Genomic DNA, 15,991 nt, shown 5'->3' with positions numbered 1-15,991 from the left:
TTTGATCTTTATGGATTTGATATTCTTTTTCATCATCTGCTTCTTTGTCACAGATGAACACTCGTCCCAATTTAGGAAATTATTTTGTCTAATATATATGTTATATAATATATATTATTTTGTCTAATATTGCTATTTACAATTTTGTTTGATCTTAAAGAAGAACAACAATAAATCTTGAATATCAATTGAAAAATATTGCATAGCAAAAATTTGCCTAGGATTTACAGGAACATGATGCATATTAACATTCCCTCACTTCCTGGTTTTATTCCTTTACATAAGGAATACTGAAGAATGACAGCAATTCCTTTCAGGAGCTCTGGTTTGTCTCCCTAGTGAACATCCTCTCCATAGTTCCTGACAGGGTGCCTCCCATTTGGATAATGAGGCTGAGAAGGTGCCAGGAGGAGCAGGATGCAGGGGCACTGGGGCTTGGCTGGGCTCAGCATCCTGTTTGATCCTGTTGGAAAAGAAATGAAATTTAGCAAAATATTTAATTATAGTGAGTTGTGTGTGAACTGGTTTGTTAAAAAGTAGTTTTGTAGCCGTTGAAAGTGTGTGTTGGGTTTTGTGTGTAACCTAGCAGGTAGTCTTAGGCATTTAATAAATATTTAAACTAGTGCAGGAAAGTAAGAATGCTAACCTGTCTGGAGGCAGCATACAACGCTCTTAGAATAAGATAAGCAGAGGATTAATGATCTTGTTTGTGAACCAAGGAATGTATCACAAGGGGTCTGTGACCAAGCAAGGGGAACGGGGAACTGTTTCTTGGAGACTTTGTTGTGAATCGCATGGATAAGAGGGAAGGACCCATACGTGAATTTGGGGGCTCAGATTTTGGGACGTGAGTCCCCCAGTTCCCCGGGCCCTTAATAAAGCACCCACAAAACTTATCCGAGTTTTGTGTCATTTATCAATCGGGCAACAATCCGAGCCAGGTGAGATTAACCCTAATGCCAGTCTCAGCCACTTGCAGCTGGAGCCAAGCAGGCTGGCAGAGATGAAGGAGGAAGCCAGGCCCAGCCGTGGATTGCTCAGGGGCAGTGATTTTGAAGGGAGCACAGGGAAAAGGGTTAGGGAAAAGCAAGCATGAAGGCACAGCACCTGTGCATACACTCTGGAGGCTGTGCAGTGAGAAGAAGAACAGTATTGAGCTTGCTGAAGAAAGGCAGGGGAAAATATCTGCTCATGCATGTATTTCCACGTGTTAAATGCTGAGAGTTAGGCTTAACATTTCTGTAGGGGAAAAAAAAAACCATTCTGAAGGCCAGAAGCCTGCCACTATCAGGAAGTAAAACAAGCTGAATGAGCTCATGAAGAAAAGTCAAAGCGGTTATTATCTCCATATATGATCTTATCATTTGCAAAGTATCTGATAACTGTAGTAGAGTAAAATTAATGCCATTTCTTGCATGAAAATTTTCACATAATCATTGAGTTTACTATTTTTTGTTAAGGCTGTCATTATTATTACTGTAGCACAGAAGTTCATTAAAAATCAATTTATTGGACAATGTATTGTATGTATGTGTGTATATTTAAAATATATGAAAAATGCAAGCATTTAACACTAATTATTACGTTGCAAAAACACTTGACATGTCTCACATGCAAAAATCAGATTTTCCAGACTGATCATCCTCAAATCCTTACTTTTCTTCCTTGTGTTAGTGAAAACAACCTTGCTGCAATGGGGCCAGGACTATGACTGCAGCAGAGGTCCTCTGCTGCATCATCCCTGCACTGCTTTAAGTGATACAAGCTCTACTCCATAGCTACATGCAGTTGCACATGTGACACATCAGCTCTGCCACCATGTTACTCATGCTGGGAAGAGATCACGAGATCCTGCTGTGACAATTAAAGGTTTACAAGTTTCTCTCGGCCATCTGCTCCTTTCAAGAGAAGCATGGCTTTAGACTGTCCAAAATCTCCATGTTTCAAGTAGCACTTGCCCTTTGTTAGAAACTCTCTCTCCTCCTAAAGCCCTAGTCCTGCAAGGCATACCTGTATATAACGAGGCACAGGTCTCAAAACCAGGTATTACCTTGCAGCTGGGGCTTACAAGGAAAGGAAAATCTTATATTTTTTTTTTTCTGCCTTCCTTTTTCACTGTTCTCATCCCTGTTTCCAAGCATGTGGTACATCACTGCTCAGTGCCATTGGTACGTCGCCTCCTCGGTAGAAGCAAGTTTTATGTTGCTTCAGTTCCAATTCAAATCAGGGCACAAGGAACATCAATGTCATGGAGAAGCAAATAATGAAAGGAAAGCAGAAATATGAATTAAACACCTTAATGAGGTATCTGTGCTCAACATGTTTCATACTTCAGAAAAAGGCACCAACATGAGGCATCCAACACTGCCTTCTTGGGAAAGGTTTCCATCTGTTTAGTTAGTTCAAACCAGGCAACTGACGAACATGACACTTTTGCTCTGTGTTTAACCCTGTAATTTAGTTTATTATTCCATAACGTCACTGTACATGCAACTAAACTAGCTGAATTGTAAAATTCCAGAAATTGATTTGCATGCTTTAACAGGGACATTAATTTGTTGAGGATAAATTTGTTTCCCCATGAGATATGTTCTAAAATTAATATTTATCCTTACAAAGAAATACATGTGACCAAAGCTATTTAATAAAATACAAGACTTACAGTCTCAGAGACCAAAATATTCTCTATTAACCACAGGAAAGGGATTCATGCTAAGTATAATTTTTCTGGGCAACTGAGAAGAAAAAATATTCAGATGCTTGGAAAAACCTAGATCTGATAATCTCTTTTTCTGGCCTACACAGTATTTCTGTCTTGAGTAACTCAACATGTAAAACTATAGGATATTCATGCAAATCTCTTGGGATTTTAGTTTTGTTTTTTTTTTTTTTTAATTACTCCTAAAGTAGATGCACCTGCCCCCAACCAACCCTTTCAAAGGTGGGAAGCTCAGCAGTGCCAAATCAAAGACCAACTGAAATGATCTTCCCTGGGGCTCACATTTATCTGACCAAACTCCACTTTACACAGGGAAGGAAAGAGTCCACAGCAGCTTGTGGGCAGAATCTTTTTTTAGATAAATTTCTCCCTGCAGAGTAGCTGCAAATTTGGCTGATGCTTAGACTACTGCAAGCCAAAGATAATCCACTTCTCTACCAGTCACCATCTCTGTTGGTGTGCCAGCAGAAATACTTACCTGCCTCCATCACTGCTAATAACTGTTAAACACAGAAGCAACTCTGTGATGTGTTGGAATCCTCTGCAGACACCTGAAAGAACAAAAAAACTATAGCTGAAAATCGCAAAATTCAGAAACTGTTGCAGTTCCTCCCTTGTAGAAAATACAAGTTAGAAGAATTCGTGTGGGCCAGAAAGAGCTCGTAAAGACTCTGTGTGCTTTGAACTTGTTCTTTCCAATTGAAATCTACCCAAAATGGAGGCAGTGTTGAAATGTGAGACATAAATTGATGTGCTGCTTAACAGTATATGTGGGGTTTCTGTGCAACCCAATGAAAATAAAATGTTGGGATTTTTTTAAGAGAGAGCTTGTATAAACACCCCCTTTCCTATTGAGATGAAATTTACTATAGTTTGATTCTTTATGTTTTATAAACTAAGATGTGCTCTTCAGAAAATCAGCTACATAAATACTTCTGGTAACCCAGAAGTGAAAATTTTAAAAATGCACTGGATCTTGATGATGGAAAAGACTCTATAAACTGTTGCCTTTGACTAACATAGGAAGTACAGTACAGATATATTCTGTCTTAAAATATATACTACATCAACTGAATGTGAGTTGCAATCATGGTAATGTTCAATAAGTACTTAAAATCAATGCATATATATTACAATTTAAATAATTGTATTAATATAGGACTAAAAGTTGCATATATAATTTTAAATTAATTTATACATATATTTTCAGTTATAGTGGAAATCCTATTACTTTAGGTCCTCTGGGAAAAAATACAATTAGCTATATTGAAGTATTAACTAGGCATAGAATTTCAGTATAATTTCCTGTTTTAACTACATCACCAAACTGTATGATGTATTGGCTTAAAAATTGCCATTCTCTCTACCAAGGTGTGAACACTGAGCCCCACATCTGCTGTGCACTGCTGTGCATTGTCTAAATCATGCTGATTCAATGTTTTATCTGCTTGTACTCAAAGCAGAAACACTGCTGCTGAGGGAAACAGTCCTGCTGAGGGATAAAATAATCTTGTGCAAAAGAAAAGGGGGCGATCTGAGTGGGAGACAGGGTCTGGGAAGGATGTCTATCTCAATTTTGAATCTGTTTTGTAACATGCTATTAGTAGTTTTTACGGGGCATAGTAAGCTGTGATGAACATGCAAAATTGAGTATCTAAGAGGATTCCAGCCTCTTAAACAGAAATTTTTTTGTTTAACTGCAGCCTTTTGTCCAGCAAAAACCTGCCCCAAACAGATTAACCTCCAATGTTTTTCTTGTTTCTTAAAAGCACACTAGGCACAAGTTTAGATTGAGCACAAAAGTGTTTATAGAAGGCAAGATCCTTGCAGCCTAACTCAGGAAAAATCAGCTTAGGCTGTCAACAAACAGAGAAGTCTCTGGAATAAACCAAATATGCTCAGACTTTGAAGTGAATCACTTATGACTGATGTGCTGTGCTGTGGGAAGCTCCTCTACTCCTTTGGCTTGAGCTGCTTCTGCCATCCTGACACAAGTCCTCATCAAGAGCACACAAAGAGCTCCACAACAGCTGGTTAACTGAGAAACAAGCACATTGTGGAACTGTATTTTAAATAATTTCCTTAGTGATATCAGGTTAGTTGGCACAGCTATAGATCTCTCTTAACCATTTAAATTACTTTACATGCATGTAAGTAATGTAGTATTGTCACTGAGGTTTCAAAGTATTACTGATACCACGGGATGGTATCAGTATCCTCAGCAATATTCAAACTGCTGTCAGACCAGTTTCTGCTGAGCTGTTCCAAATGACACTGTAGTAATGGGAACCTTTCCCAATTTTTCTTTTGACTGATATGTTAAAAATGTAGCAAGCATGGCTTCTGCTACCTGGCACTTCCTAGACTATGAAACTCTGGTCTTAGAAAACATTTTACTCTCTTAGTCTTAAGATGTATGATTTCTGACACTAAATGCTGATTAGGAGACATACTTAAAGCAGTCTGTGCAATAGCAAGGTCTGTAGAAGAAACAAGCTTCTTCCATTTCTGATTACAGTGACCTGTCCAATATAGGAAAAGAAAAACTACACAAAGAATTAACAAGAACACAAAGTACACAAGTGTGTTTATTACATTTTGCAAGCACTTTGTTCTACATTTCAAAAACGCCACCATCAAGCTGTTGGCACATTTATGTACAAAACAGATTAATTGTAATGCCTGCTACAAAGCATTCTTTGTGAAAATACAAACTCTAATACCAGAGAAGAGCCAAAAGCATTAACATCATTACATGAGTTTAAAAGACATAGTTTTAAAAATCAGCACAAACATTTTAAGACACAAAACTGAAACACTACAATATAGAGTCCAAAAAGAGGTTCCTAATACTTTTTGCAGAACTGTAATACCGGTACTGCACATTATCAGAAAACTGTTGACCCCGTAGGACAGCTTAAGTGTAAAAAAAAATCCAAACCAAAACCAAAACCCCAAATCAAAAACACAAAGAAAAAAAAAAAAAAAAAAAACCAAAACAAGCAAAAGAAAAGAAAAAGAAAAATAACTCAACCAACTAATACTACTTAATGCATTATCATGCCACAAGTAACTATAGTATTACCTTCTACTTACTACAAGAATTGTTAAAAATTACTGATGATGCATGACTAGTAATAGTACAAAGAAGAGTTTTACTCAAGAAGTTTTATTAGAAATGCACTTACACTGAGAGAGAATTCACAATGGTCCAATAAGTGCACAAAACTACCTAAGGTTTTTAACACTGACAAAAATGTCTTGTCAGGCTACATCACTTTAAAAGACACTTTACAGCATTCTTGTAGCATTAGAAATAGGCAAAAAAAAAAAAAATCCACCAAATTTGGTCCAATAATACCGACTTTTCTTAAATAGGGTTTTTTGTTCTGTTTTTGATAAAGGTAATTCTTTCAAATTGAGATGACCTATCATTCTGATAACACTTTCATATCAAAATAAAGGTTCAAATATATTACTACACTTTGAAATAATAAGCTCTGTAGTGGTCTTTCACCTTACTTCAACGTAATACAGGTAAACCATTATGTGTAGGAAAGCTAGAAGCCAAGCTATAACATTTATGGAAGTCTCCTTTAATATATCTTTTACAGTTCAGACAGGTGCAATCCATTTAAATTTTTAAAGCAGGTAAAAAGACATCTGACTCCTATGGTCACTGCATTTTTGATATACTACTTTCATAAATGTAGCTAAGCAGTAATTTCTTACATCATCACATGGACAACTCCAATTTAGCATAACCATCATTGAATTAAAGAGAGATTATTCTGTAGAAAACTATGAATAACTATATCACTTAATTAACAGTTGTCTATATACCATAACTCGTTAACAGGTAGCCGTGGTATTGAATTCCTTCAAAAGGCAAGTGGCCATGCATTGTTAGCACCACGGACTGCATGCTCACAATACAAACAGGAATTATCACCCATGGAACTTGAAACAAGAGAATATTCTTTAAAAACATCAATAATACAATGTTAACAAAGATAAGAAGCACTTTTTTCTTTTTTTTTCTTTTTTTTTCTTTTTTCACTTTTTTTTTTATTTTTTTACCCACTATTACAAATTTAGAAATTGCACCTTTGATTGTTTAAAACGTTCTTAGGACCTTCATTCAAGTTGATCAGGGTCCCTCTGGCAGGTTTTCCATATATAAAGGAAAGTCATCAGAATGTTTTCTTTATATATTGTACATCATGTACAATGGTCCCTTTGAAGTATACCTGTAGTTAAAGTAGTTACTGAACTCAAAACTAAAAAGTATAAAAAGCTACTTTTTTTTCCAAAAACATATAAGAAACAATGCAAAAGGTGTTATGCATAACACATACAAAGTGATTAAAAAAATCAAACACATAGTTGTATTTGACAATACTTTAGTATCCTTGACCTATCAGAACTAATTCGCCTAAGGGGATTCAGGAAAGGCTATTTAGGAGCTTTGTGGTATAGAATGGTCACACAAAGTAAGAACTAATTAGGAAACCAAGTGCTAGACAACCAAGAATTGTAGGTAGGTGATATGTAAGTCACCCAAACTATCTTTTGTGAGAAGCACTTTCAATTGTTTTTAAAATGGTAGGATGGCCTTTAGTTAAACAACAAAGCATTCACATGTTAGGAAGTAAGACAAGGTTTCTTTTATGTATAAGCATTGAGCCGCTCTTTAGAGCGAGTAGAATGAATATCATGCAGCTCTTGTTCCTCCTTTGATTTAATATCCTCATATTTTTGCATTCTGCAAGCATCTTTCACATAGGCCCAGTTGGCAGACAAGACCATGAGATAATGAACCTGTAAGAGAGGTAACAAACAGTGTGTTAAGAAACAATAGTGGTAGTCAGATTAGAGCACGTGTAAACTCACAGCTGTAGGTGCTCATCAGCAGGAGCTAGGTATTCTTGTGTCAAGAAGTACTACAGAGCCATGATGGCAAATTCAGGCTTCATTAATCTTCAGATTACTCACCTCATAGCTGTTACTGTTACTATAAGTAGTAGTTGGAAGCAACAGATACAAGGAAAAAACCCCTAAAATCGGAAAAATTCAAATTCCAAATAATCCTTGCATTATTTTTCAGTTAGTTTGTAAAGATAAATGTAAAAATGCCTTCTATGTTATGTATTTATTGCACACTTTTACCCACTGAAGAAGTTTTTCTTAAAGTAGTTCTTAAAATCAAAATATGCCATAGACACATATCTTATGATTGCATATCTAATACAATTACAGAAAGTTCTGCTTCTTAATTTTTGTTAAAGTTAGCATTTTCTTTTCATTCAGCCGTGACTTCTTTCAACTACAATTCTAGCTTTGTATTTAACTCACCAGTCTGGGGGGAAATTGTCAATAAGTGTCAATAAATTCAGTTAGGCAAAATGTGACAAAATATAGTTGAAAAAAAGTGGATGCTCTGTTTACTCTGTATTCAGTCAGAAAACAAAAGTGCTCCACAAGGACACTGAACTAGTTTATGCTGGGACTCTCTGGACATTTATTCCCTCCCTAGCAGGTTTTCAGACACTTTCTGAGGAGAGCATCTCTTTAATTTATGTCAATCTTCTTCCTCAGTAGCAATGCACTATTTTGTGAGATCCAAAATATTTACCCCTCTCTAAGAAATCAAGATATTATACTGGGATTCAGTTAAATGGAATAATAATACAATAAACAATAAAAAACCACCTTGAGATTATGCAAATTCTCCTTTTCATGCTGTACTATTGTGCATATGAGTATGTTAGATTCATTTTAAATGAACAGATCCATTCTAATATGTTTGGGGTTTTTTTCTTTTGGAATATTTGGACCTTTTTTTCACAATTGTTTTTGGGCAATTATTGCTGATTAGTACAGGCAAAAGTACATTTCTTAATCTGGATAAGTATGATCAAGGAAAGCATTCTGAAGCCCTTAAAAGGACCAGATATTTTTTCTACCTTTTTTATCCATATGTTTTATGTCAAGTTTCCAATTAATCCTTGTTTGAGTAATACTGTCTGACTTGAGGAGACATAAAATAGAAAGTTGTACAGAGAATCTGTCCTCTAGGGAAAAAACTAGAGAGTAATATTTCTACATATCTTTAGGATTTTCTTGATATCTAGAGAGCAACACTAGCAAAGCAATCCATAAATATAGATGTTGGAGTTAGCAGCATGTTTTGTGTCACTCTGGAAAGTTCTCCAGTCATAATTTAGTACACAGGAAAAGGAAACACCTTCTATCCTAACTCAGCTCTTCCAAAAGCTTTCACCATGGGTAGTTTCTGGATCAGGCATTTCTAGAACAAATGGGAGACCCTAACCCTGGATCCCCATATTTTACTGAATGAAATGCCTTAAATTCTCTGCAGTAAAACGATTGAGAAAAATCAAAATAAACAGGCTGGTAATACTAAAAAATTTGTCATCTCAATTGCAATTCGCACCCAATGAAAACTGGTTCATTGAGTCTGAAATTTCAGTTAAAAATACAGTCTCAGCCTCAAACAGATTGCAGACATGAGAATGCTGAAAGTGGGGGCTCTCTGAGCAGTGTACTCACGTCTTTGTGACCTTTTAAAACATATTTGCCTTGCAACTGAAGAATCTGTGATGAAAATGGAATGATGTAGGCACTTTTTCTTACCCTCACAAAATATTTGTTAATGACCCAGCAAAACAAAAATTTAAACTTAATGTCTTGCAATTTCACTCAGCATTTTAATTTGTTAAAAAATAGACTACTTTGAAGGTATATTGGTAACAGTCTGACCTTCATTAAACACCCATTCTTTGCCCATCCTTTCGTTATGAAGTTACTGAATCACACTACTGTAATAACTGTCAAAAACTCTTGGAGTTTATATTCAATGTAAGTGGGAAGGTTTGCCAGGAAACAGCTACATTACCTAATATAATCTCAAATATATATCCGTGTTTACAATGACATATACATTGAACAGTACCACCACCTTTGTTGTTTATTTCAACACCAAGTTCCTAGATAACACAGCCACACTAAGGAGGTCATTTCTAAGTGGCTGTCTAATTGCATTTCACAATTCCATGACCTGAATAGCCTGAAGCCAGTGGGGTCCTCGTCAAGGCTTACTTAAATTGAAGCCAGGCAGCTTCCACAGCCTGCCTCAGGAGGTTTCAATTCCAGACAAATGCAAGGCAGTGCAGGGTCTTTCCATACCTATTCCTGCCTAGATTTCTTCATAAGGTGAAAGCATGCTTCGGTGTTTAGAAATTGTGGAGTTGGCTGTTTGGTTTTTTTTGTTTGTTTGTTTTATTTTTCCATGCAGGACATGTCTCTTCATCCCCAAGACACAAGTTTAAATAACTTTAATTCCTTTTTAATTCCTCCCTTTACATGCATCTCACAACCTGCAGAAGACCACAATCATACTGGGGAGAGGAATAGACCACTTTAAACTTCCCTTGTTCCTGTTTCAGGAGAACTGATTGCATCTCCACTTTACAGGACATAATTTCTGTGGAAGTTAAGGCAAAAGAGTTACCAGCTCACATGGTAACTTTGAGAAAGGAAATTTTGCATCTCATAATTAAGAGTTTCCACAGTGTTTCTGGGGAAACATAACAGCTGGAATGTATACTGACTTTACAATCAACTGTTGAATGCTAGAGCTTACATTTAAACCACTTCAAGTCTTCTGTTCCTATCCAACACAACACTGACAACAGTAAAATTTATAGGTATGCATGTATAAAATGTATAAGTAATTATCTATTCCATACGCCTTTGTTATCCATTCGGACATAATAAAGAACAGTACTGCTCGGAATCATATATGGTACAAATTAAACATGATCCCAAAGCCTGGCTATTTTTTCCCATGATGAAGACTCTCAAAAAGCATTTACAGCATAAATAATTCTATCAGGTTTTGGTTCTTTTTTCCCCATCTTGCATTGACATAAGAATGATACATTTTCAAAATAAACTCTTTGACAGTGTTTTTTGCTGCAAAATGAAACTTTCCCTGATATATACTGTAAAATAGATGAGGTTTTTGATATATCAGTCCTAATATGGACTTTTCTCCTTTTGAACCCCAAAAACAACATTCTCCTTTGCAGACTAAAGAGGTATCTAGTGAATTGTGAAAAAAAAAATCTAACATTCATAAGCAAATCTGAGACCAAGAGATATGAGGATATTGTGGTTTGTGATCAAATGGTTTTGCAAGTTTTAACAAGTTTTTATTGGTTATGCAATAAATGACTACTTTTTCAAAAATATCTTTTTCAAACCCAGTTTTATGAAAAGTATCCTGGGGACAGATGGGTTTAACATTTATGAATAAGCTGATTCTTTTGTGAATTTTGTAGAATCATATTGACATTAGAGAGTTTAAGAAATCTTCAGAAATTAAATAGTCTGGCACTTGCAATTGTTTGCAAATCCAGAAGTGAGGATATAGTGGATTATATTGATGTCATAACTTACAATGCCATTTCAGGAAGCAGATTTTACTGATTTTGTCATTCAGCACTGATGTTGCAGTACTGTTACTGACTGGCCATAAATACCATATACTTACCACTTTAGTCAGATGGACTACTCTGGTTTAAAGTAATTGTTTGCAAGAAATGTTTTGAGTGTCCATTATGTTAATAAGCTTTTTCTTTTGTAAAAGACTGGTATTTTAATCTAATTTTCCTGTTGAATTTCAGAAACATGTTCTGGATATACACTAAGACAAATGTCATCATTTCATATTTGTGATTATTCTTGAAGCAGCATGTAGTGAAGGGCACTGGTTCTCCAATGACTGAAATGACTTCTGCACACTGTTTCTCATTGCTGATGCATTACTTTTGTCTACTAATTTGAGTGTAAGATCTGGAGAAAAAAGATTTCTTCTTCCTGGATGAGATACTTAGGACCCCAAATTATTTTTTCCTCCCTTAAATTACTTTTAACTTGGGAAAATAAACTTTCCTTAAAGGGAAAACTTTTAATGTCTGCATGTCCAACTACAAAATTCTGAGTTTTCCTTTATTCCCCTTGTGTTTGGGGTACTATATCAACTGCGAAGCACTTGTCTTAGCCTAGAGATGTGGTCTGGTATGCTGGTTTTAGAAATTACACTATCAAAGAGTGGAATGTGATAGTTTTAGGTACCTAGCAGATTAGAATGGCAGGTTAAAAACAAACAGCATAGTTTGAAACTTGAAAAAACTGCTGCAAAAATTTAATTAAACATACATCTACCAGCATATACTGACAGTATGCCATTTACTAGCACTTAGAACATTAATTTATATTTTTGTTGGAACAGTGTTATCATGTCTGCTCTGTGCATTATAAAATTCAGCAGAAAGCATGCTTGGAAATGGGTAATCCTTCAAAAACATGTGAATAAATGTGCACCATCAAAGTGAATTCAAAGGGTGTTTGTGCCTAGTGTAATGCAGCTATGGTATCTTTGATATGCTGAGCTTCAAAGGGACTTTTTAAAAACTTCATTGAAAGTATTAGGTATTTAAACTATGTGACACAATGTATTTACTTAATTTGCTGTCACTTAAGATGTGCTATTTTTCATTGAATGTATTTTGGTGGCTATTTGAATTCAAAACTCTAGTTTGAAATGCAGAATTTTCATCTGAACAAAATAGTGGTTTATGATATCTACTGAATATACTTAAAAAGAATTACACAGTGGAAAACTAATGATCTCTTAGATTTAATTTCCTAACACTAATGATATACTATCATAATTGCTATATGGTCACCATTTTTGGAACTATAAGCAGAAAAATTTCAGTGTGAAAAAACTATTATTATTATTAATTGCATTCTACTATTAAACTTATTATTTCTGGCCTTGAAACAAAAAACTACATTGAAAATACGTATTTTTCATTTAGCTATCTTTGCTGTTTGCAGGGTGTCATGTAATAATGAAAAAATGGCAGATAAAAACCAAAAAGTATCATTGATGTAAGAGGACTACTAGCTTCATTGAATATTTTCTTTTTATAAATGTAATTATAAGGATAAAAAACCAAATCATGGCCCTATGATCCATAGAAAAATTACTAGTATAAACAGTATATAGGAGTCACCACCACTAACACTTTTGAAAGCATCAGAACCAAGTAACAGTCACTTTACATTTCCCATTGCAGCATACATAATGCAAACCTACACCAGTAGAGAATTGTGAGTCTAAAAATATCTTTATGCTTAAGCAAATGCAGCAGACAAAAGACAGAAGAGCAGGGCGCTAGCTCACATACTTTTTTCTCAGTGGAACCTTCTCATTGACAAAATGTCAAAATGTAAAGTGATCTTCATTATAAAGGAGCAGAAAAATTAGTCCTGACAGAAAAATCAACACATTCACATATATTCACAGAACTGACAAAAAGATTCTGCTCCTAAAATAGCAGTGTGGCAAGCTTATGAATACCCAGAAAGGCAGAGATCATAAAAGTATAATACTATGGTTACAAAATAGACATGTGAATTCAGACACTTGTCTGAAGACAGCAAGAGAACAGTGAAAATTCTTAGCGTGTACTTAAAGGTGGTTTTTCAATTCAAAAAAGTAATCATGATATTCTACTTAAAAGAGAATCCACCAAGATATTAAGAAAAAAAAAAGAAGAGAAATAGGGAGAGTATTGAATTACAGAACTATATTTTAATAATAGCTTTGGGTGGTAGTATGGAAATTGAACAGCTGATCCTAAGTCAGAACCAGAAGGTATCAGCGATCCAGATGAGGTATAGAGGGGTGTGGTAGCTTACCATAGCAATGACTGCTGCTCCAGCTCCAGCAAGTGCCACAATGAACAAGTGGAATGTCATGTTTAGCTGCAAAGGGAGGCAAAGAAAAGGACTTCCATGGTTATACAGCAAACAAAAAATGAACAAAAATTCACACTAACATGGAACAAATAATTACCTTCCTGGTGCCATCCTTCCACAAAAGTAATGAATAGAAATATTTTTCCAAGAGATTGATATTACTACATGTCATTGTGCTTGTGCTTGTTTTCTTACAATGCTCATGTCAGGGAAAAAGCATAACTCTATTTAAATATACAGCATTTACATTATAAAATATTAAGAAAATTAATTATTTAAAATAAACACTCCAGCACATTTTGAGGGTTTTGTTTGGGTTTTTTTTTATTCTACAATACAATACTAGCTTACAAGAATTATGTTTGTGGTGGCTTCTCCAGTGGCAGAGACAACCTAAGAAACCCCATTTTCCCTTCATTAACTGTAGCTCTCCATCCTCATATATTGATCCACTTTCCTCTCAAATTTGTTCATAATGATATAATATAAACCAGGTTACTTACATAATTCAAATTAACCACCATCCTCACCTCACCCCAAACCAAATTATTACATTTGCTTTTAATGTCAGTGACCTGGTTTATGCAGCAGCCACAGAGAGTCAACTGCACCACAAGAGCTGATTTTGGAAAATGGTTTTGGTACAAGGGAGGACTGTGTACCTGCCCTCTAAGATTGATTCAACCATAGTAAGACCCAGTAAAACACTTAGGATATGTTGACCCTTCTGGCTTCAGAGGGAGCAACATTTTAGCCTCTCTTTGTTTTTAGTCAGACGTAATTTTTTGTCCTGTCTTCATCCTTTAACATTTAAAGACAAAACCAGAACGCTCAACTGCACTGAAACAGGTGGCATTTGCCCAAGGGAAAAACTACAAGGCAAAATGTACTGAGAGCTACTATCCTAATGTTCAACAAGGTTTGGCCAAATCCATTTGCAATCTTTGCTCTCCTGTCACAAGAGTAGTCAAAAGCCCTTCAATCAGTGATTAATTATATGGACCTATTCACTGTGCAGCAGAGGCATTAGCTTTCAAAAACATCTCAGTAACAAAGAAAAAGATACTGGAACTATTAAAAAAATCCAAACAAACCACAAGCACATTTAGAAAACAAATGGTGGGAGAAATTGCACTGACTAAATTTGGTAAAAGACTAGGAAAACTACTTGCTTGACCGTGTTTTTCACTGTTAATTATTTCATCTCCATAGCTAGAATTAGACCATTAACAGTAAGAAAACGTATACCAGCTATTTCCTGCTACAACATATATCATGGTTTTGCCAAAAATACTATGATATTTATTTACCTCATTGGAGTCACACATCTTGATGAAACTTTCTGATGAGGTGCAAACCTTCTTTTCCTCTCCAATAGTTACAATACCTGGGGAAGAACAAATATTCACATTATTTGGAATTCCTGGTACGGATCAACTTCCTTTATATGAGAAAAGCTAAGAAGTTATTTTAACAATGATATCTGGGTTTTGTTGACAATCAGGAGTCTGGAGCAACTCTCTGATGAAGACAAGCTGAGGCAGCTGGAATTGCAGAGCCTGGAGAAGAGAAGGTTTTGGGGAGACCTTTTAGCAGCCTTCCAGGACTAAAAGGGTCTGTCAAGAGAGCTGGAGAGGGACTTTATACAAGGGCATGTGCAGTAGAACAAGGGGTAATGGCTTGAACTGAAAGAGGATAAGTTTAGGTTAGATGTAAGGAAGAAATTCCTTATAATGAGGGTGTTGAGGCACTGGACATGTTTTCCTGAAAAATGGTGGACATTCCATCCCTGGAATTGTTGAAGGACAGGTTGGATGGGGTCCTGAGCAACCTGATCTAGTGGAATGCCTCCCTGCCCCATGGCAAGGGGTTGGAACTTGTCTTTAGGATGTCTTTCAACTAAAACCATTCTAGGATTCTCAGCCAGCACAAAACACATTATCTATTTGGTAAAAGTCCCAGTAAGAAACATGTAGGTAACAACTGTTCTGCCATTTCTGAAGATATCTTTATTCCCAGTTTTGATCAGCACAAGGATTAAAGAACCAGAAATGATTTGCAACCAGCTTATACACTTCAAATGTTCGCAAACCTTCTCTACCCTCATGTGGAAAAATGTGCTCTATATTGGTTTCAAACTTATTGATCTGGTATAAAGCTTCTTCCACAAGTTATAAAATAGCATTACACAAACTTATACTTTATTGTTTCTCTTTTCAGCAGCAATAACTAGAATCTTCTACCTTGCTTCTTTTAGCTAGTGTCCAGATACTAAATCAAAGACTAGCTTGAAGAAAAAACTGCAATTAACTCAGTTACCATGAAAAATGGTTCTTTCCTAACATCAATCAGTGTTTTTTGCACTGAATCCACACTAAAAAGGTACATTCACAGAATATACACTGTACATATTAG

The 15,991-nt window shown here is 35.6% G+C and overlaps 1 protein-coding gene across 1 annotated transcript in view; it reads right to left on the bottom strand.

Moving 5' to 3' along the window:
• Positions 1-5,277: 5,277 nt before the first annotated feature.
• Positions 5,278-15,991, bottom strand: part of GPM6A (glycoprotein M6A) — a 115,214-nt gene continuing 104,500 nt past the window's right edge. Inside the window, exons 5-7 of the mRNA XM_058024019.1 lie at positions 14,887-14,963; positions 13,517-13,582; positions 5,278-7,540 (exon numbers count right to left, since the gene is read on the bottom strand). Of these exons, the coding sequence (XP_057880002.1) occupies positions 7,388-7,540; positions 13,517-13,582; positions 14,887-14,963 (296 nt within the window). The 3' untranslated portion in view covers positions 5,278-7,387. The remainder of the gene's footprint in view (positions 7,541-13,516; positions 13,583-14,886; positions 14,964-15,991) is intronic.

Source organism: Melospiza georgiana, chromosome 5 (genome assembly GCF_028018845.1).
Source record: "Melospiza georgiana isolate bMelGeo1 chromosome 5, bMelGeo1.pri, whole genome shotgun sequence".
Lineage (NCBI taxonomy): Eukaryota > Metazoa > Chordata > Aves > Passeriformes > Passerellidae > Melospiza > Melospiza georgiana.
Note: the sequence above shows the minus strand (reverse complement) of the source record. Positions and strands in the feature narration are given on the sequence as shown.